Raw genomic sequence first — 24,004 nt, 5'->3', positions numbered from 1 at the left:
AATTGACCCTCTATAACCACAGCATGTGAAAGAACAAGGGAAAGAGAATTAAAAAAAAAGAAGAAGAAGAAAGCAGAGAATAAGCAATATGCTTCCTAGGATCTCCAAAATAATGAAAAACAAACAGAAGTCCCAACGTTTTCTGCATTTTTTGTTGGGAAATCTTCTGCCCTTCCCTGCCCTTCTCCCCACTCTCATTGCCAATGGATAATTTCAAAAAGTGTATATATTAAAAGATCTCCTAGCAGGGACATACAGAAAAGTGTTTAACAATCAGCTCTCAGATATAAATATACAACATACTTTAAAGTTTAATCTATATTATTGACATTTTCTCTATCATTTTTAAGTCTAAACAGTTTTTTTAAAAAACCCAATAAATCAAATTCTGATTTTTAGCACAGTCTGTGCCTTCTAATTTCTGAGATATAAATACCTACACTGAAAATTAAGCAATCACCTCCCTAAGTCAGTACAAGCTGGCTCCAGCAAACACACCAATGTCTCTCAGAATATACTTTCTTCCCTCTCCTCCCTATCTACTTCACCTAACAAAACAGAAAGAGAAACTTAGATTTTAGATGATGTAATTTACTGAGATATGAGCATGATGACTTGTTTTAGCTTCTGTAGGCTTCAGAAAACCTTTGTCCAGTCCAATAGGGATTTCCAGCTAATTACTTATAACTTTCACAGCATCCTGAGCAGGCCACAGGGAAGAAGGCAAAGAAGAAGAGAAATTTCATCTGGCAGATGAGATGTCCAAGCCTCTGACAACAGTCAGAAGACCCAGTACCAGGCAGTGTCTGTTCCATTCCTTCGATAGGAAGGAGGAGAAAGCACTCCATCTTCCCTCCTTTCTGTAGCTCTTTTGTGTTGGCTCTAGGGGTTATGTGGGCCAATCCCATTGGCACAGCTGCAGTGTAGGAAGGGAGGGGTGGGGGCAATTGGAGTTGACACTCTTTCTAAAAGCATCCCTTCAGAGTTTTTCAGTAGGCAGAAGGGACATGTGTCTGAGACTCTGTACTTTTTTAGTTTCCTATAATTTAGTTCCCTGTTTCCGGTATCAGTGGAGATGTGGAATTTGCCAGGATCCTCTTTGCCAGCCTACCTCATTTCCTTCTTCCTCCTCCTTCTCCAACTTCCTTCCAGCTACTCAGGTAAGAAATTTCTGTTCCTTTTTTCTCACCAAGGAGAACTCTAGAGATCCATTTCTACATCATGTTTGAAAGCTAACATTCCATTCCACTAGTTGCTTTCTTTTTTAAAGCAAGGCCCTTTATTAGACATAGTAAAGAGATTAAAAAAAAAGAAAAAGAAAAAAAAAAAAAGAAGACACAGTGTGGTCTCTGATTCTCAAATCTAAAGAAAGAGGATCACCTCCCTTAGTAATCTCCCAGTCCAATACACATAGTTTTTACCTTTAGGAAGCTTATCATTTAACTGAGGACAAATATTATAAACCTGTAAGAGAATTTGTAAAGTAATCAATGATAAAGTAACACATATTCAAAATATCTAATAACATAGTGAATCTGAATCTATAAGTGCTTATGAAAATGCAGAGTAGAGACCAGAATGGGAATAAAGTAGGATGTTTTGCTGTAGGAGTGTATTTGAAAGAAGGGAATCATAAGTTAGTAAAGGAAGGCATCTAAAGTGGGCAGGATTATGTGAGCAAAGTCTTGAAGGTTGAAATGGAGCATGAAAAAGGAGTAGATTGGATAAGCTAGAGTAGAGAGACTGAACTGGAGAAAAAATGAGAGCTGTTTGATGGGAAGGAGCAGCTAAAAAGACTCTTCAGGGGCAGGTAGTTGGGACAGTGAATAGAGTACCAGCCTTGAAGTCAGGAGGACTTAAATTCAAATCTCATCTCAAACATTTAACACTTCTTAACTGTGTAAGCGTGGGCAAGTCACTTAACCCTAATGGGGGGGGGGAACCCTTTTCATTTTTGGGCTAAGGAGTTTGAATTGAAAGAGGTAACCAAAAAAGCACTCTAGTTTCTGAAACAGCAAAAGCAATTATTTAAACTCAAAAAATCACAAGGTATCTTAATCCTTGGAAATTGATAGAGAAAAAGAGAGACAGAGAGGGGGGAAAAAAAGTAGAAGCTTAAGATCCCTTTCTAGATCTTAAACTCTGTCTGACAATTTAGCACCTCCTTCTTCCCCAATTGCAGCAGCTACGTATGCCTTCATGCTGAAATTTCGCTTATTTTCCCTTAATTTCATCTTCTTGATCCACTGAACAGGACAATTCTCAGTGATAGGACCAGCTCATCCAATCCAGGCCTTGGTAGGGGATGAGATTGAATTACCATGCCGACTTTCACCTGGTAAGAATGCAACAGGAATGGAGGTGGGCTGGTATCGCCCTCCCTTTTCTAGAGTGGTTCATCTCTACAGAAATGGGAAGGATCAAGATGGAGAGCAAGCCCCTGAATATCGGGGGAGAACAGTACTGTTGAAGGAAGGCATAGGAGAAGGGAAGATGGTCCTGAAGATCCAGCATGTGAGATTCTCTGATGAGGGAGGATATACCTGTTTCTTCCGAGATCATTCATACCAAGAGGAGGCAGCAATGGAGCTGAAGGTGGAAGGTCAGGCATTATTTGAAATTAAATGCTATATTTTTGGTAACTAATATTTTATTTTGAAATTTCATTCATCTTCTAATAAATGAATCAATGGAGAAAATGAGTAGTAAGGGCATAAAAATACAAAACAGCAAATAATTGCTTTACATAATTAGTTTACAATTTTTTATATCAATATAGGCTGAACAAAGCCACAAATCATTCAAGCAACCATTTTCTATCTTTTTTGAAATGTGTTTTTGTTCTAATTTGTGAATGAATAATGATAGACTTCACAAGACTTCAATCCATATGCTAGTCAAATTTTGTCACAACAAATGCCATATAATATCAAGTTATTTTAGTGGAGTTGCAGGTTATTGAGAACATTACTAGAAATTATGTTATTAATCTGCAGGAATTATAGACAAAAATAAATTTAACATATACTTTCTCTAGAGGGAATTAACAGATGAAAAGAAATATTCTGAATCTAGTAGGAGGTAAGGAAGGAGTCATACCTATATCTTTCTCCTTCCCATTCCCTGCACCATTTATTTTATTTTTATTTTTAGCCAAGATTTTATTTCTTTGGTTCCCATTTTTTAATTTCCTATTATGAAAAACCTAAAATCCATGTAAATGTATTCCTTTTTTAAACTGTTATTCAAAATTAAACTAAGAGGCAATGACCCTTTAGAAAAGGATAGCAAGTACTAGTATTTTGGATATAGAAAAGCTGTTAGGTCTTCTACAAAGAAAGTGCCACTAACTTTATATTAAGTAAAATCAAATTCTCTCCACACAAGATAATGATTTCCAGACTTTTGCAAATGTCAGCAGAAATTATCTGGCATAAAGATTTGGGATCAGGATAATTTAGCTTAAATAGGGATTGATGTGGAGTAAGAGAACCAGAGTTTGAATCACAGTTCTGCTGTTTATTACTTGTATGATCTTAGACAAGTGATTAAAATTCTACCCCAATTTCATCATTGTAAAATGTGAGGTTTGAACAATATGATTCTCTTCCAACTCTTAGTCTCTGATTTAGATTTTCCTAAATTGTAAAATGTTACAAGGTAAAGACAGTTTGAAATAGTAGATAAAGCCCAAATTCAGATTGAGGAAAACTAAAGTTCAGAACCAAACTCTTATAAACTTTAAGTGGACAGATTAATTTTCTGAATCCGTTTCTTCTCACAAAGTTTTTGTGAAACTCAAATGAGATCTCCTTTATATTCTCTTCTGTCCAGGTTTTTGGGACAGTGTTCTCTGTCCTGTTCTCCTCCTGCCTGTCTGAGTACTCTCCTAAATCTCCTTTAGTTCTTCATCTAAGTCAAGGGTCCTCAAACTACAGCCCACACTCCAGATGCAGCAGCTGAGGACATTTATCCCCCTCATCCAGGGCTATGAAGTTTCTTTATTTAAAGGCCCACAAAACAAAGTTTTTGTTTTTACTATAGTCCAGCCCTCCAACAGTCTGAGGGACAGTGAACTGGCCCCCTATTTAAAAAGTTTGAGGACCCCTGACTCATGCTAGCTAATCCAGGTGTCCTACAAGGCTCTGTTCTGGGTCTTTTTCTTTTTCTTCTCAATACAATTTCTTTTGGTAATCTCTTTAGCTCTCAAGAATTCAATTCAACTCTATGCTAATGATTCTCAGATCTACTTATCAAGCCCTAATCATTCTTCCTGTCTTGCATCTGACTGCCTCAAAAGGTTTGCAGATTTCTTAAACTCAACATCTTCAAAATTAAACTCATTTTATAATTTTATCCCTCAAGCTCTCTCCTCTTCCCAACTTCTTAGTTACTTTCAAAGGCACCACTATCCTTCCAGGCAACCAGGCTTACAATGTAGGTGTCAGTCTTGACTCTTTATATGCCGCCTTTTCCCAAATACAATCAGTTGCCAAGTTTTGTCCATTTTTCCCTTCCTAATAACTTGCATATATTGCCTTCTCTCCTCTGTTACTTCTACCACCCTGGCTCACTCTCATCACCTCATATTTAGACTATTGCAATAGCCTTTTGGCTAGTCTTTCTCCCCACCCTAGTCTATTCTCCACTCATCTTTCAAACTGATCTTCCTAAAATGCAGGTTTCAACATGTCAGCCCTCTCCTTCCTATTCAATAAACTTCAGTGGTTCTCTTTCATCTCCAAGATTAAATATAAAGTCTTTTGATTGGATTTTAAAGCTTTTTCATAACCTGACCGGGGCCCCCTCACTTACCTTTCCAGTTTTTTACATCTTACTGCCCACTCCCCCCATAGAGTATTTGGATACCTTCTTCTGCTTTTCCTCAAAGACTATATTCCATAATTTGACTCAGCCTCTTGGCTTCCTTCAAGTTTCAGCTAAAATCCTTCCATATATAGAAAAATTTTCCCAATTCTTCTTAATTTTTTTTTATTTGGGGTTAAGTAATTTGCCCAGGGTCACACAGCTAGGAAGTGTTAAGTATCTAAGATCAGATTTGAGGTCAGGTTCTCCTGAATTCAGGGCTGGTGCTGTATCTGATGAGGTTTGAATCCCCTCAATTCCCAATGGTGGTAAGATTAGTGGCAAAAAGAGAGTTGTTTTTAAAAATCCCCTTTTAATCGGCTGCAGGTTTAAAGTGAAAAAATTCACTTATTCCCGAATTATTAATTGCAAAATGAAAGTTTATTGTTGGATAGAAACCAGTTTGCTAAGAGACTGACTTCTATAGTGGCAGAGTCCTATTGGGAAATGAAATTTTACACTGATCAGCGGGCAGGGTCCTAGCAAATTATTTGGGCTTCTGCAACAAGCTGAGCTGAAAGAAGCCTGCTGTATGGGCATCTTGTTGTGGGGCTGGGACAGCCTGAGCCGATCAGACCAGGATTTCTCAATTGAATGAGAATTTAGAATTTCAAAAAGATCTATGAGAATTGGTTTGCCCTTGAATAGTATTGCTTTTCTTATCCTAGGAAGATAGGCCTTCTCTAGACTCCTTAGAGCCTGGGAGATCCTGATCTCTAAAATCAGAAAGGGGACACAACACAGTTTAGTGATAATCTAAAAGGGAACTCAGCTTCAGAGTGATAATCTTAAAGGGAACACAGCTTCAATAAAGGGAATAGTTTCCCTTCCTCTTCATATCCACTGTACCACCTTAGCTGCTCCTCCCTCTTAATTCTAATGCCATTTCTCTTTTAATCATCTCCAATTTATCTTGCATATATCTTGTTTATACATAGTTGCTTGTATATTGTGTTCCCCCATTAGACTATGAGCTTCTTGGGGGTAAAGACTGAGTTTTGCCTTTCTTTTGCCTTCCCCATTCCTTAGCATACTTCCTGGCACATATAGTAGTAAATGTTTGTAATGATGTACAAAAAGTGCTTTGAAAACTTTAAAGCAATATTTAAATATCAATTATTTTTCTTAGAAAAGAGCTCTGAACTACCACTAACATAACAAGTTGTAGTGAACACATAATTCTGAGAAGTTCCAACATCAGGGGCTGGTTTTGATGAGAATAAAATTCTGCTTGACCTGAGACAGCCCTGTAAAGTTATGTAAAATCATCAACAAAATGTATATACAAACCCAAATGGTCTTGCATCCTCTGGAGACAGGATTCTCTTAGACTCATGCATAAAATGAGTCTTCAGAAAATGTCTATTTTGATATACAAACCTAAATGGACCTGCATAAGTGCTTGGAGGAAATCTGACAGGATATTAATTCTTAGACTCATGTATAAAATGGATCTTCAGAAAATGTCTCTTGGCAAATCACTTCTCTCTTGAGAATGATATGCCCACCAAGAGAATCTATCTTGGTGTTTTCCTTAACAATAAAAGCTTTTTACCATAGCCTTTGAGTTTAGTAAAATTCCTTCGCTGCAAACTTGGGCATAGATAGATTTTGAAAGACTTTGAAAGCCAAAAAAAAAAAGAGAATATATTTCATCCTAGTTTATTGAGTAATGGGAATGACATGGTCAGATTTACCTGTACTAAATTTAAAAACCACAGAAAAAAACGGCATAAGATTTCATTCAAATTTACTTTTCTTTTTCCCCTCTTTTATTGATCCAGGGCCTGGATTCCTTTTATTTTTTACTTTTCTCCATTTTTAGCAGGCAAATCATTTTTTTTTTCTTGGTTAGTCACTTTAATTAGCTTTTTGCTTCCTTTTAGTTTTTTTTTATTTCCAGATTTATCCCTCTCTGCTGCTTTTTTTTTTTTTTCTTTTTCTTTTTCAGGGATGAATTTAGCTAACAACCTTGGAAACTCCTTTTGCGGTCTTCCTTGTTATCATCTCCATCTTGAATTAGAAGGATCAGAATTCCCAATTCAAGTGGCAGTACTTGGGAGGGTAGGTTTGAAAGGTATTTAAGGCTAACTGCAATGCAGGCTTTTTCCAGAGTCCAATAGTATTCTGTGGTTTGTCATTTCCACAACCTGAGTGACAAATGCCCCCTGGATCATTTGGTGTCCTGTATTTTGTTTCAGAGTACTTAGCTACAAGGATAGCAAGATGGATTTGGAGTCAGGAATACATAAGAGTTAAAAATCCAATCTCAGATACTTATTACCTTGTCAAACTGCACAAGTCTTTTAACCTCTCTCAGCCTTGGTTTTCTCATTTGTAAAATGACTGTGATTGCACCCACCTATCTCAAGAGAACTATTGTGAAAGTCAGCTGCTGGGTGATTATGATTTGGAGAGAAGAGAGAGAAATTAAAAAGTAGATGGTGTTCTAAAACAGGGAAAAAGAGTAGTGAGAACTTCAATAGCAACAACTACCTCCTACTCTTCTCTCCCCACATATGGTGCAAAGCATTGCATAAGTATGTTCTTTTACATAAAAAGTGTGACTTATATAGTGACCAGAAGCAGCATTGCTTCTATAGGCATGGAGAAGGCTCTTAATAAAAGCAGTGGAAATGATAGTTTGTGGTAAAGATTCACTGTACCCAAGCCAACAAAGCACTATTTCTGTGTGATCCTTTGGAGATATGGAAATAGAAACAAAATAAAAAGTCTTATATAGAAATGTGTTCTATACAGGTGAATTTGAAAAGATACCATACCATGAAGCTTTTCCAGCTACTTGCTCAATTCCTCTCCTCTGTGCTCTCTGCCTACAGGAAGGTTGCTCATTATTTTGGTTTTAAAAGGCTCCCCCACTGGGATATATAGACTGCATGCTAAATTAAGAATAGAGATTGTTCTGGATGTTAACAAAAAACTGCATAAAGTAAAAGAGCCAATAATTAATAATAAATGCTTTACTAAGATTTAGTTCTAGAAGAGACCCTAGAGATTTTTTTTTTCTTTTCTCTACAAGGTAATTGAGGTTAAGTGATTTAATATTAAGTGTTGGAGGTCAAATTTGAACTCAAGTCCTTCTGACTTTAGGGGTCTGTCTACTGTGTCATCCAGCTGCCCCTGTGGAGAGCTTTTATTCCAACCTCCTAATTTTATAGTTGAGGAAACTGAGGACCAATGAGGTTCAATGACTTGCCCTTGATAATAGAGGAAGTAATAGGCAGAGCCAAATCTTCATAGTCTTCATCTTTTTTTGACTTTTTAAACAAATATATAAGGAGCTTACAAGAAACATTAAATTCATTTTACTTTTGAGTATGTTAGGTCAAAGAAAGAGGAAGTGAATGATCTGTAATCCCAGCCACTTGTCAATGATAACCTCATTATAAGAGCTGTATTCTCTTCTTGGAAACAGAATAAAAGAAACTTAAGCTGTAGAGAGAATAATTTTAAGAAAACCTATTATGTCATGATACAGGTATTTCCTCCCTCAGTGCAATAATCTTAGTCATGCCTTCTCATTCAGTCCTGTTCTCTGTGAATTCCCTCTTACATTTTTAAACCCTCCAAAGGGACCCACCCAACACATTGGATTGAGTTCTTCTAGATTTTTTTTTTAACATTTTACAAGAACCAAAGGAATACAGTATATACAACTGTTTTCTTCTACTGTTTTCACTTCACCAGTGCACCTCCTTTTCTGATAACACATTTCCCTGGTGATATCTCTTATACTACTTTTTGGGGGAAGGGTAATTAGTCACAAATAGCTAACCACTACCTGCTACTTGCAATATCTTACCATTGGCCCTTGAGTCACTTATAGTTCTTATTCTTTGCAAATTGTGATGTTCCAGTATTTTTTCACATATATTATCACTAGAAGAGCATTTAAATTGAAAAGATGAGTTTTTGGATCAGGCATTAGTTTGGAAGTATACAATCATACAAGTGCAATCCAGTGAGGTTTCTTTTTCTCATTTAATTCTTTCTTCAATTCTATCCGTGTGTTGTTCCTGAAAGATATATACATATATACTTACACACATATATATATAGATGTGTGCATGTGTATACATATAGATATATGCATTTAGTGGACTAGCCATCCAACTATATGTCATTTTTCATTAAGTTAGTCTTTTTCCTATTTGGGTTATTATTTACAATATTAGTCAATTTCTCTTTTAATTTGATTTTATCATTATCCTTATTTTATAAATCTGCTTGCCTCAGTTTCCTCATCTGTAAAACAGGGATAATAATAGAGCCTATCTCCCAGAGTTGTTGTGAAAATCAAATGAGATGATAATTTTAAAAAACTCTTAACACAAAACCTGGAACGTAGTAAGTGTTTTGTATGCACTAGTTGTTATTACTAGTATTATTATTAAACAGAGGTAAAGTAACTCCCCAAAGTCTAGTAAGCTGTAAGTGAGTAGTAAGTGAGTACTGTGAGCTAGTAAGTGAGACTGGATTTGAACTCAGGACTTCCTGACTCCAAGTTCAAGCATCTATCCATAACTCTCAATTGTGAACCCCCCCCCACTGATATGATTTTTCTATTTATACAACTAGTCATTCATAATAATACACTTTTAAATCTCAAACATAACCATTTTTTCAGAAAAAAGGTAAAAGAAATAATTATGCTATTTTACATAACATAAGTTAATATATGTATTTTTCAGACCTTAAAGCATTATATAAATACAACTTGTCATTATATATAAAATTAAGCACATAAATGATAAACTATATTACAATCTGTATGTAAAACTTGATCCTGTTCTCCCGTCAATGTGTTCAGTATGTATAGGGAAAAGTAGGTGCACACACAGGAATCTGTCATAGAAGCAAATGATAGAGGAAAGTCTTTGTGATTGAGTAACTCATTCTGAAATTCAAACCTTAATGTAATTAGGCTTTTCAGGATCATTTGAACAACAAAAAATTATTTTTGTTAACTGCTTGTCTGCTGGTCCTTACCACTCTCCAACTAAATAAATCTTCTACTATACTGGAATGTTTTATTTATAAGTTCTTACAATTTACAACTGCACTTACAAGGACATTTCAGAAAGTGTTAACCTCAATGTGAGTAGCAATTGCCTTTATGCCAGAGTACTAAGCTCATCAGACTGGATACCTCTATGTTCATTCACCCAGATGTTATATCTTCTGAAGAGAACAAAACTCTTAGCACATAGAATTCCAGTTGACCATTTTAAATCAAGGTAAATAAATCTGGGTAAAAATAGTTGCTCTGGGTTTTTGCTTCAATTTTTTCTCAGCCATAGATGGCAGCAGAATTCAATAAGCACTTAGGAGAAGCTTCATCTTATCAACAACTATTCTGAAGCTCTTACCTTGAGGTAATCAATTCTCTTTCTCACCAATCAAGAATCTGTTGAAGTCTGTCAGCTGACCGATTCTAACTGCCAGAGCTCTGACCATGCAGTTTTTTAAGATTTCTCATTTTTAAAAAATTTTACCTTTTATAATAATTAAACCATTGAATGCAAACTGCAATGAGACATTATTAAGATTAAGTAGAGACACTGTATTCCCATGCAGATGTAAGTCTTCAGTATGGTCCAATATACCCAATGCAATTGTGTCCTTGAACCTGCATTTTTTTTATACTCATTTCTATTCATTTTTAATACTAATGCTTTTTCTGCCTCTTTAAAGCATCATCAAACTGTTCACAAGCAACATATTCCACATAATTCATATAGTAATTTGAGTTTTTATATTTATGCCACAATTTATTTTCTGTCCAAAATAACCTGAATCCCATCTGAAAGCTGTTTCTTTATATATATATATATATATGCCTCCCAAGTTTTTACTGACACAAAAATTTTCCTATTTCCTTTAAACATCGAAATGTTTTTCTATAAGAGCAGCAATAACATCTTTTTAATAGTTAACATAACTTTTTTTCTTCATTTCCCTCATTTCTTTCATTCATTCATTTCCTTCTCTTCTATCTCTAAACTTCACATGAATGGCATGTGAATTCACATGAATCTTAATGACAGTGTACCAGAAAATGGATCACATATTGTAATAGTAACATATTTCACCAGGAGTCATAAAAATCCAGAGTTGGAAGAGATCTCAGTGTTAATCTAACCAACCCACACCTCCAAAAAAGTAAGAAATTCCACTAAATTACCTGAGAAGTGGTTACACAGTCTCTGCTTGACCTCAAAAAGGAGCCCACTATCTCCCCTTCCCTTCTGGATTGCTCTGATTATTAGGAAGTTTTTCCTAATATAAAGTCTAAATTTGCCTCTTTGCAACTTTTATCCATTGCTCCTGGTTCTGTTATCTGGAACCAAACAAAATAAACCTAATCCCTCTTCAACATGATTATCCTTCAAATACCTGAACACATCTTTCAAGTCCTGAGATGAGTGATCTCTTCTTTAGACTTCATATCTCTAATTCCTTCAGCCAATATTCATATGACATGAACTCAAGATCCACATTATTCTGATTACTTTCCTCTGGGTACTCCAGAGTATCAGTACCTTTCCTCAAACATGACATCAAAAACTCTATATGGTGTTCCAGATATGGTTTGATTAGGGCAGAGTACAGTGGAACTATCACTTCCTTATTCCTAGAAGCTATGTTTCTGCAGCCTCAAATCATATTTTATCATAATGTTGTCTCATTAAAATTACAGTCTAATAAAATACTTAGATTTTTTTTAATTACATTTAAGTATTCCCTATGAAAATCACCTTCTGATTCTCTAATAAAATTATTAATTATTAATAAAATTTACATTAAAATTGTTGAGCAAAGTATATGCTTATTTGATTTGGAAAACTTAATGTAATAGATAAGGTATATAAAATACTTTGCAAACCTTCAAGTGCTATCTAAATGTCAGCTACAAAAAGAAAGAGGAGACTTTCTTTAGCTCTTCATCCCATGCAACAGAAAGTGGTACAAAATCTGCAGGTATCTTCATGGTAGGGAATTAATTGAACAAGCATCTATATTATGCGTTAGACATTGCATAAGCACTTTATAAATGTTCCTTTGATCAAATATGTTCTTTTCATTTATGTTCATCAATAAGATGACATGCCATAAGTATAAGTTGACTTTAATGTGATGATATAAAAAAGAAACTAGGGGTAGAAAAGGGATTATACTAGGGAAAAAGGAAAAGAAAGGTAAATGAAGTAAATTAAATCACATGAAGAGGTACAAAAGACCTATTACAATTAAGGGAAAGAAGGGAGGGGGATGAGCATTGTTTGAATCTTAATCTCACTAGATTTGGCTCAAAGAGGGGATATCATACATACTTAGTTTGGTATAGAAATTTGTCTCACCCTACAAGGGAGTAAAAGGGAAAGGGGAAAGAAAAGGGGGAGGCTACTAGAAGGGAGGACAAAAGTAAGAGGGGGGAAAGGCATAAGAAAGGTGGGAAGAGCTGAAACAAAAGGGAGGGCAGATTAAGGGAGGTGATGGTCAGAAGCAAAACATTGCTGAGGAGGGAAAGGAGAAAGAAAACTATAACTTGAGAAAAATAGGATTGCAGGAAATAGTAATTTTAACTGTGAATGTAAATGGTATGAACTCTCCCATAAAATGGAAGCAGATAACAGACTGGATTAAAAGCCCGAACCCTACAATTTGTTGTTTACAAGAAACACATTTGAAGCAGAGAGATACATACAGAATCTATAATGCTTCAGCAGAAGAAAAAAAAAAAAAGCAGGCATAGCAATCCTGATCTCAAATCAAGCAAAAGCAAAAATAGATCCAATTAAAAGATATAAAGATGGAAACTACACCTTGCTAAATGTTCCATAGATAATGAAGTAATATCAGTACTAAACATATATGTACCACATGGCATAGCATCCAAATTCCTCGAGAAGTTTAAGTGAAAGAAGAAATAGATAGCAAAACTATACTAGTGGGTGATCTCAATCTCTTTCTATCAGAACTAGATAAATCTAACCACAAAATAAACAAAAAAAAATTAAAGTGGTGAATAGAATTTTTGAAAAGTTAGATATGATAGACCTTTGGAGAAAACTGAATAGGGATAGAATATACTTTCTTCTCAGTAGTACATGGCACCTATACAAAAATTGACTATGCATTAGGATATAAAAACCTCACCATCAAATGCAGAAAGATAGAAATAATAAATATATCTTTTTCAGATAATGATGCAATAAAAATTACATGTAATAAAAAGGACCATGGATAATAGAACAAAAATTTATTGGAAAGTAATCTAATTCTAAAGAATTGAGTGGGTGAAACAATGACATGTAAAATGATATATCTACATGTTCCATGGTTTCCTTAGTTTTCCTCGGCATGAAAAACATTCCCTAGATTTTCTCCCTGCATTCTTTTACATCCCAGATAAATTCCCATCATCTACAGGAAGCCTTTCTTTGCAACTCTAATTGGATTGTGAGCTCCCAGAGGGCAAGAACTATATGTTGTTGAGTTTTTTCCTTTCTTTGTATCCCTGAGCAATTAGCATAGTTCCCAGTACATAATAGTTGCTTAATAAATGCTAATTGACTGCCTGAATTTAGATCTCTTGCATTTATAAACTATATGAACTTGGACCAGTAACTTCATTCAGTTTCTGCATGTGTAAATAGTTGGAGTAGATGATTTCTAAAGGTCTCTCTAGATTTAAACATTTCCTTTCAAAAGGTAGGAAGATAAGTGAAATGATCTTTTAGGATTTCTTGTGGCTATAGTAGCAGTTTTAGAACTTTAGATCGACAGGAAACTAACCTTCAGTACTGTTCCCTATTTCAGATCCTTTTTATTGGATTAATCCTGGAATGCTGGTTCTAATTGCTGTCCTGCCTATTCTTATCCTGCAAATCACTATTGGCCTTGGTTTTCTCTACATGCAGCACAGACTGAGAGGTATTATAGTACATGATAGATCATGAAGGAGATTGATATAAGGATCAGTAAGCTGGGAAAAAATATGTATTTGTTCTTCAAAAATGGGGTCATTAGAACTTGGTTGATCATTATTTCGTGTGTATCCCCTATATACAAAACTCTAATACCGTGAAATAAAAGGAAAAGATATGGTTCTTGATGTTGGCAAAATTATGAAATAAACCAAGTTTGCTTTGTCACAATCCCAGTTTTCAGTTCTGAAGTCTTTTCCCCAGCTGACTAGGGCTTTTCTTTCCATCTGACCCCCAATCTACTACCCTCATATACTACCTCATAATATACTTTATTAATTTTGGAATCTCCCACTGTGTCCTACTTAAAATTCTTTTTAATGAAATCATATTGAAGTTCAAAGGCAGGAGTGAATATGTAAGACTGGCAAATATCTATGAGCTCTTCAAAAATTTGTGCTGTATCTGCTTTTAAATCTATATTACTGACATTTTCTCAACCATTGAAGTCTAAATATTCAATAAAATATTAAGTCAAGTCCTAATTTATAGCTTTTGTCAATTTCAGAGTTGTAAATGCTCACACTGAAAATTTCAGAATTGGCTTTCTCCCGTTTGAGCTGGCTCCAGCACAAAAGTATGGATTTTTAGGCCTTAGCCAAAAAGATGAAAAAGTGAAGCAGTATGTTGTATGCTCCTGAAGTCACATTTCAAGTTGTGGTCTACTTCTATGGTAGAAGCCTTTGGGTAGTTTATAACCTCAACTAGTAACTCATGTTATATTCATTAAGACAAGAAATAAAAACAACTGAAGATGTACAGGGTCACATATCAATCAATACAAATGTTATATGGGAAGAAGAAATGATCTTGGGCTCAGTTTCATAACACAGGAATCAACATATATTTCTATCTCTGTATTTTAGGTAAACTCCAAGCAGAGATTGGTAAGTTCTGTGTATCCCTATTTTATTGTAGTACCAAGGGTGAAATTGGAAATCTACCAACAGTCTCAGAAACTACCTTTTTTCAATTCTAGTGGGGAAGGGGTTAGGAAAGTGAGGACAGAATTCGATTAATGCTGATGTAGATGCCCTGGTAGATGCTGAGATGATTCATAGTCTCTCCAACCCTCCTCCATAGCCCTGAGTTCACCAACACATTTTGGAGTAGTAGAAAGAATTTAGAATAAAAAGACCTAAGTTCTTATTGCAGCTTTTCAACTCTGGAAAACTGCTTTGTTTCTCTGAACCTCAATTTCCCCATTTGTAAAATGAAAGAATTAGATTGCATTGTTATTAATTTTTTCCTATTCTAAGTTCTTTCAGTTTAGAAAATTATTTTTAAAAAACTCTCTATGGTCTTACCAGAGGTCCTTCTCATCCAGTCTACTCCCTTTAGAGAAAACATTTTTTTCCTGGACTCTAATTATTTTCAAATTACTTCCTCTCTCTCAAAATTGAATAATTCCAGGAACAATTGAAAGAAAGTAGATAACAGATTCCCTAAAAAGAGAGAATAGTAGGCTGGACCTGGTGTTTATCAAACCTAAACTAATAACTTTTATTCTCCTTTGTGTTTTAGAGAATCTTCACCGAACTTTTGGTAAGTTCATCTCTCTCTCTTTCTCTTCTCTCTCTCTCTTTCTCCCTACCAATGTCTTCAGTTAAAATTGTTTTTTCACCAGCTGCACTTCATCTTTCCTGTTTCAGGCACCAGGGAGATAGAATCCCTGGCAGACCTTAAATGTAAAGGGCTTGATGGTAGGAAATGGACATAAGAACACAGTTATTTCCTTATTCAATAGATTATATATATATATATATATATATATATATATACCCATATGTACATCATGAAAGAGATCAATATAAGAGTCAGTAAGCTAGAGAAAATATATATTTTATTCTTCAAAAGTGAGGTCATTAGAACTTGGTTGGTCATTATTTCCTGTGTGTATATATATATATATATGTCATTTTGAATATATAGCACTGCATTGGTCATTGGGAAGGGGGCAGATGGGATATAAAGAAGTAACATACATATGATTATTGGGAAGATGGGATGTAAAGAAGGAACATACATATGATTATTCCACACCAACAATGTAGTCTAAAATTCTGTAAATCAAAACAAACTGGCTACCTATTACACAGTAAAGACATGGAGCAAGGATAAGGGATCAAAATGGAATGGACTTAGTCAAAGTAGACTTTTTGGAGAAGAAAAATCTTAATCATATCAAGTATAGGATTTTGATCAACAAAGAAACAATAGAAGAGGAAACATTAAGTGAACAAAAGTGCTATGTACAAGCTGAAGCAAAGGATCCACCCTGAAGAAGACTCCATAAGGTTAAGAATAAAGTCATCCTGTGACTTGCTTATTACTGGTCTTAGAATCAGGAGACCTGAGTCCTTATCCTATCCTGTTCTGAAATTTATTGGCCATGGTCTTGGGACAAATTTTTCTATCTCACTGGATTTCAATTTTATCATCTCCCAAATCACACAGTCACTCAATAACAATTATTAAGCTCCTAATATGTGCCAAAGAGGGATCTAAACTAGTGGTGTCAAAGTCAAATAGAACTAAATTAGAGAACCACAAATTAACATAATCAATGTTATATTGTATTTTTATTTTGTTAAACATTACTCAATTATCTGATGAGTTTTGCAGGTCTCAATGCTATTCATGTAAGGGAATTTGTTGCTGAGACAGGTAGGTGGTACAGTAAATAATAGTTCTGGGTCTAAAGTCAGGCGGACTCATCTTTCTAAGTTCAAATCTGGCCTCAGACACTTACTAGCTGTGTAACCCTGGGAAAGTCACTTGATCCTATATGATTCCGTTTCCTCACCCATAAAATGAGCTGGAGAAGTAAAGAACAAAACCACTTCCATATCTTTGTCAAGAAAACCACAAATGGGTTCATGAGAGTCAGATGTGACTAAAAAATATCACCACCACCACTACTGAATTACATTTGAATCTGATTTGGGGATTTTTGTAGGTCTCAATGCTGTTCATAAGCAGAGAGTTTGAAAACTCTTATCTGTACTAATTGTTGCTAAAATCCCTTCTGAGTTCAAAAGACAGAAGCATAACTGTGGGCTGAGTAGATGAAAAAAGAATTGAAGTGGTACCTGAGCTAAACCTTGAAGGCTAGGTAGGATTTTGATAAATTGGCAGAGATTGGGAATGATTTACATTTGATATGGTTATTATAATCATGCTTGGAAATAAGAGCTATCCCAATGTGGAATAAGTCACTGAAGAAAGTTCTAATTCTATCTCAGTTGAATCCCTTCACACAAAATTTGAATAACCACTTTTTTTGGGGGGGAAGCATTAAGGTGGAGTTACAGAGTCACAGGATAGTTTCCAAGGTCTCTTCCCTCACTGAGATTGTCATTCTTATCCTGTGATTCTGTATTTAGATCCCCATTTCCTGAGAGTGCCTTGCTGGAAGATAACACTTTTTGTGATAGTGCCAGTTCTGGGACCCCTCATTGCCATGATCATCTGTTACAACTGGCTGCATCGAAGATTAGCAGGTAGACTGTCAAAGTGGGAAACAGTGGCAATCAAAAGTAGAATCTCTTTAAAATGAGGTGCAGAGGAAAGCTGGGACTTGGGGCCAAGATTAAAGAATATTGGATTTCCAGAAATGCACACAATACATACATGTGATTCCCTAAGGGTCCTGGGAGATACTTATCAAAAAATAAAAGGGCAAACATTTCTAGATTCTTGAGTGGAAAGATAGCAAAGCTTGATCTCTGACTATTTCAAAAAGACAGAAGTCAGGGAGGTTTTTGGAAAAATCAGCCCAAGCTAAGAATTACCTGAACAAGACATTTGACAGTGACCTATTTGTTTCTCTTTCTGTTTTAGGACAATTCCTTGAAGAGCTAAGTAAGTTCCGTGTTCCTTCCCATCCATGTGTCTCCATGAGTTTTGATTTTACATGTTCCCATCCACATCTCTCCTCCAATTCATTCTCCTGAAGCTTGGAGTTCTAGTTCCCAGAGAAATCCTAATATCTACAACAGGGATTTTTCTAGTATAATCTTTTCAGTGCAGTACAATACAATACAGCAGGGTTTTTTTTTTTTACTTAATAATAGCTAATATTTACATGATGCTTTAAGATTTACAAAGATCTTTATATATTGTATCATTTGATCATCACAATAATCTTGTGAGGTAGGTGCTATTATTACTCCCATTTTCTAGATGAGGAAACTGAGACTGAGAGAAATTAACTTGGCCAGGGTTATAAAACTAGTGACTATCTAACAAAGTACTCAGATAATCTTCATAATTTTATATCCAGTGCTTAACCTAACAGTCTTTCTAATTTTATGTTAAATTATGGTGAAAATATGTCTATTCTCCTTTCCTTCCCTTTAGATAACTTCTCCCATAACCAGAAAAAAAAAAAAGAATAAGGAGACATTTCTAGGGGAGGAGAAGACCCAGACTTCCTTTCCCTTAATTACTCTATTTTAAGAATCTATTGCTTAGGTCTCTTTTTGTAATACTATCAAATTTCATTCAATTTAGGATTATAGATTTAGAACTAGCACAGACTCCCTCATTTTATTCATGAGAAAACAGAAGCTCACACAAGTGACTTACCCAATGTCACAAAGGTAGTAAGCATATTTCTCATTAGAGATAAGACCCTTAGAAAAGCAATTGGTTGCTTCCTTTACCATTCTATGCATAACTAGCTGTGTGTGTCCTTGGACAAATTACATAATCTCAATGAACTAAGTTTATTACTAGTGAAGGTCTCTCCTAGATCTAAAATTCTAATTTTTCATTTCTACTCAATTCACAAATTATCAAATTCTTACAACTGCCCTATTTTTCCTGACATTCTCAAGAAAGAAGAAGGGACCCAAAAGGACAAGAAGGCAGGGAATCCTAAAAACAATCAGCACATTAGAAAAGAGATCCTACTCTAGATTAAAGCAATCCTCCTATAGATAGATGGACACAATATGCAAAGTCCTCTCTGGGTTCTGTAATCAATGCCACTGAAAAAGAGTAAATCGTTCAAAAAGCATTCATTAAACTTTCAAAAATGCATTATATTATTTATCTACTTATCTGTTTATATTTATATAATTTTATTACAGCATTTATTTTATTTTTTATTACTATTTATTATAGTATTTATTACTATATGTGAGTAGTGTTAAGCACTAGGGAGTTAAAGAAAGACAAATACATGGTCTTTCTGCCCTCAAGGATGTAGAGAGAAAGTGATATTTGAGTTGAGTCTTGAAAGAACCCAGAGAAGTCAAGAGAGGGGTGAAGAGGGAAAAGAATTCTAGATATGGAGAACAGCTAGTGAAAAGATAATGAGATAGAAGATGGACTGTCATGTTTGAGGGGGCAACAAGGCCAATGTTATTATATCATGGGGTATATGGAAGGAAATATTGTGAAATAAGTATAGGAAGATAGGAAGGAGCCAAAGAACTTTATATTTGATCCTTGAGATAAGAAGCCATTGGAGCTTGAATAAATGAGGGAGGTAACAAGGAAATGACATGGTGGGACTTGTACTTTAAGAAGTTCACTTTGGCATCTCAAGAAAGGATATACCTCAGTGGGGAAAGACTGGGGTAGGACCACCAAGTAGAAGATTTGTGGCAACCCAGACATTACAAGACTTCATTAGGATGGTAGCTACATAAGAGAAAAAGACACCTCTACAAGAGGTGTCATAAAGGTAGTAATGACAAGATGGAACAACAAATTTAATATGAGGTGTTGAGTGCAAGGGAGGAATTGAGAATTTAGCCAGTTTATGAGCCTGAATAACTGGGAATATGATGGTGGTACTCTACAATGATAGGGAAGTTAGGAATAGGGGAGTATTTGAGAGGAAAGTTATTGAGATTTTATGGAGTTTGATATGTCCATGGAGCATCTAATTCATTATGTCCAAAAGAGGTTTTCTTCTTCTTTTAGAATACCCCTTTTGAGTGATATTGGCCTCCCCCTGAAGCACTAGTGAAGAGGATGACCAGCTTGATTCTTCACTTGGAGGGCAGGTCACTGGCTGCTCTATAAGAGAGATGCTCCCTCTAGCACTCTTCTTCCTCAAGATTCCATATCCACTTACTGAAGACAGAAGACATTCACATTGACATTTGTGGAGTCCTTTCTGGATCTCAGGTCCAAAACAAGAAAGATTCTTTCTTCTTTCTGTTCTCTGTTTTACTCCTAACTCCTTTTTTTTGCTCTATCCTTCTCTAGTTTCTTTCTGCAGTTTCCTTTTTCTTTCCATTTCTATCACTCCCCTTATTTTCTTTGCCTTTCCTTCACTTATGATTCTTCCTTCCCTGTCCTCTTCTCAACCCTCTTCTCCAACCTGACTGCCATTTTGGGTATGCTATCCATTCTTTATATCCTCAGCATAGTTGCAAACTCACTTTTAAGAAATATCCCCAGATTTCCAATCATTCCATTCATTCCTTAATATATATATTGACTTTTTCTTTGTCTTACAAAATCAAATTGGACATCTTTCATCTTATACTTCTAAGCTACCATGTTGACAGCTTTTCAGTTTTCAAAATTTTCCCCCTTCCTCAACAGGAATGTGTAATTTTTTTTAAGATTTAAGAAATGTATGTCTAATGCTTTGTTTGAATGTCATCAAACACCTATGTTTTGAATGACACAAACAATGACTAACCAATAATATTGAATCACAGAGCTTTGAAAGCCACAATCCCTGGCCTTCACCCAATCTATTCAAAGCAAATGTTCTATCAATCCTTTAAAAGGAGATATCCCACAATATCTGTTGGCACTTAGTGCCATGAATCCTAGGTCTTTATTGCCATGGTGTTCTTCCTTTAAAAAAAACTACCTTTGGATTTGAAAGACTTGGAAAAGAAGCCTGACTGCTGGATGGACCTTGATTTCCCCCCCAAAAAAGAATTTGTGAGCTGCACATAAGAACTGAGAAAGCAAGAAACTTAGAAGCCAGAGGGAAATGTAATCATGGATTGGAAACACCGTACTGAGGCAGGACAAGGCCAGTTGCTTAGAGAAAAGCCATGAGCCTTTACTTCAGTTGCAAGAGGGAAAGCTGCAGTGCCAGGGATCCACAGCTTAGGGTGATGCATACCAGTCAAAGAATGATGGCTGATCTAATGACCTTCTACATCCTACCAAGGCCACTTTTCCACACTAGCATAAAGTACCAGTTTATTCATCTCTTATCTGTTATTTTTAATTTAGATTTGATTTACCAACTCTGTTGGCCGGCAGAAATGCTAAACAGTGTATTTAAAGCTTTATACAAATATAGCATAAGAGAGAACATTTCTTATTTTAGGGGGATGTCAAGTTTGGCTTACATTGGGAGCATAGGAACTAATTTAGAACAAAGTGGCAGAACAATATTGACCTGCTATAAGACTGATAAATAAATTCAGAATTCATATATCCCTTTGCTGACTGCTGTCCTTGTCAGTTTATAAAATAAAGGTATATGAATCTCAAATTCAAAGGATGCAAGAAGATCTGGTCTTCTAATGGGCCAATATTGCTGTCCAAAATTAGCTCCTAAGTCCACACTCAGTCCAAACCAAACTTTCCATGTCCCTAGAATAAGGAATGCTATTTATCTTATCAACTATTTCAAAATCTTAGATAAAGCATACATGGGTTGATTTTTCTGCTGGCCATCAAGATTTCCTAGCAAATGAAATCTAAATTGAAAATAAAAAATAAACCAGTTTGCATACTCACTGAAGCTTGGATAAACAGTTTTACAGAATGTGAAAGAAGTAACCTGATTTGTTTCAGCTGGTCTCATTTCCCTGAGCTACAAATGGCTAGTACTGCCAGTCTTGACTACTGAGAACCGTGTAATTTCAGCCCAGGATTAATGCACACTTTCTGATAGGTTCTTATAGTTTATTTCTTAGCAAGTGCTCCAACCCTTTGCCTCCTCCCTGCAATCTCATTCATCTTTGATGCCTCTGTGTCTCCTTCCTTCTTGCTCTGTTCTTCAAGCCTCTGACCCTTTAGTTCTGCTACATCTCCTTTTTCCAAAGATGGGGTTTAACATGGGAGTCAAAGTTATTTTCTGTTAGGTAGTCAAGTTTCTCCCTGAACTCTCTGCTCCAAAGGCAGGTTCCACTTAATGATTGACTTGAGTTGTTAAGGGAACCTAGTTTTGTACTATGCTTGATGAAGAGAAAATATGAATGTCTTATATCTTGAGATCATAAAGAACTTGCTGTTGGGAAATTCAGTCATCTCACTAAAAGAAAACAGGCTCCTCTATGTCTAACACATGACAGTCCTGTTGAACAAGGACACTTAACTTGGAGTCCATGAACTAAAAATATTAATATTTTAATAAAAGTATTTCTATGTAATTGATTTTCATTGTAATCCTCTATGTTTTATTTTATGCATTTAAAAACATTATGCTAAGAAGGGATCCATAGGTTTCACCAGATTGCCCATAGAGTCCATGGAACAGAAAAGGTTAAGAGCTCCTCCTGCTTTTAGAGGAACAAAGTCTAGAGGGACTTCTTCATTCCTCCTGAATAAACTGCCACTTGTTCTTGTTCTATCTTGTTCTTACTAACTGGGAAGTAAGAAAGTGTCTGGCTAGAGATAGGATGTCTGAAAAAACAGAAGTAAAGATGTCAGATACCTGAGATAGTCTTATCTTGAGTTTACACAGACAATTTATTACTCTGAGTTATACCAGTCTTAATGAGCCAGAGTCGGGGTTTGCAACTAAGGGGATTGAGGCAGAATTAATTTAGGGAAACAGTCAGGACAATAAACGAGAACTATGGCACAACACTCTTTCCTACAAAATTTTCTCCTTGATTTTGCCTTTTTGCTAGGTTCCTCTGGAATTAGCCCTGTAATTTCTTCTTGCTTCTGCCTCTTTGCTAAGATTCCCTTTTTCAAACTCCTTTGAAAGTTAGCCCATTGTTAAGCATAATAATGCTTAACTCTTTGCCACCTAACTTGGAGACTGAGTGTGCAAATTCTTTCACCAAACCTATGACACTGACTCTAATCTTGTTGGGTTGTCTTTCTCCTCAACATAAAGACAAAATAGATTAGGAGAAACAGAAAATAAATGAATCATGGTGATATTGAAGGGGGAGAGGAACTGTTCCCTTTAAGATTATCACTCTAAGATTATGTCCCCTTTGATCAGGATCTTCCAGGCTCCAAGGAGTCTAGACAGAGCCCAAACTTTTCAGGATGTGAGAATCAAAATTCTAAATTCTTATTCGACTGAGGAATCCTGATCTGAGTTGTCCCAGCCCCAACTTGGTCTGATCTACTCGGGCTGTCCCAGCCCCTACCAAGATACCCAATATAACAGCCTCTCTCAACCAAGTTATTTGCAGTTGGACTAAGCAATTTGCCAGGACAATTCTGTCCACTGAGAAAGCATTCTCAGTGCCAAAACATAATTTTCCAATAGATCTGCCACTATAGAAATCAGTCTCTTGGTAAACTGATTTCTAACCAACAATAAACTTTAATTTTGCAGCTAATAATTCAGGAATGAGTGAATTCTTTCGCTCCTAAATTTGTGGCCAATTTAAAGGGGATTCCTAACAACTCTCTTATTGCCATTAACTTGACCACCAGGAATTGAGACCATTCAAGCCGCATCAATGTGATAAATGATGTGATTTGAGAACCAAAATTATATGAGTGATGTAGACACCAGATGATGGTAGGCACCAAAAGTTGGGTTTCAGTCATGTGGAAAATTCAGAATGTGCAGTCTCTTTGGCAAAGGTAGATTTATTTAAGGAAGAGATTACAGACAAAATGAAGGCATGGGGAGAAGAAAAGGGGGAAAACACCACAAAGCAGAGTACCATGGCAGGCTGACTCAAAGAAGGGCAGCAGCCATGGGATGGCCCATAAGTAGATTTTATAAGAAAAATTGAACTTCAGGGATATGACTGGAATTTCTGACAGGGCATGGCAAGGTGAGACTGCTCCAGAACTCTACAGAGATCTCAGGGGTTTGATATAATTTGGATTTCAGAATGGACAACCACCCCAGAGTGTAGGACTATGGAGCTAAACTGATTTCTACCAGAGTCTTCTCCCTGACTGACTCCAGGGATCAATTCCTCTGCTAAACACCT

General features: G+C 35.8%; 2 protein-coding genes across 3 annotated transcripts in view; one reads left to right on the top strand and one right to left on the bottom strand.

The window, feature by feature from the left end:
• LOC100931331 (putative uncharacterized protein ZNRD1-AS1) overlaps window positions 1-24,004 on the bottom strand; it is a 71,375-nt gene that overhangs the window by 22,313 nt on the left and 25,058 nt on the right. The window lies entirely within an intron of this gene.
• MOG (myelin oligodendrocyte glycoprotein) lies at window positions 862-22,441 on the top strand. Of its 2 annotated transcripts, XM_012548852.3 has the most exons (8): window positions 862-1,160; window positions 2,255-2,602; window positions 13,711-13,824; window positions 14,744-14,764; window positions 15,402-15,422; window positions 17,264-17,380; window positions 17,721-17,741; window positions 19,815-22,441. In XM_012548852.3, exons 1-8 carry the CDS (start codon window positions 1,076-1,078, stop codon window positions 19,826-19,828), a joined length of 741 nt encoding a protein of 246 aa, XP_012404306.2. In that variant the 5' UTR covers window positions 862-1,075; the 3' UTR covers window positions 19,829-22,441. The 2 variants fall into 2 exon arrangements, with proteins under 2 accessions (XP_012404306.2, XP_031821105.1); XM_031965245.1 differs by lacking the exons at window positions 17,264-17,380; window positions 17,721-17,741 and having other exon boundaries at window positions 879-1,160.

The sequence above is a fragment of the Sarcophilus harrisii genome, chromosome 4, assembly GCF_902635505.1.
Source record: "Sarcophilus harrisii chromosome 4, mSarHar1.11, whole genome shotgun sequence".
NCBI lineage: Eukaryota > Metazoa > Chordata > Mammalia > Dasyuromorphia > Dasyuridae > Sarcophilus > Sarcophilus harrisii.
The sequence above is the reverse complement of the archived record's forward strand: the minus strand, read 5'-3'. Positions and strand labels throughout refer to the sequence as shown.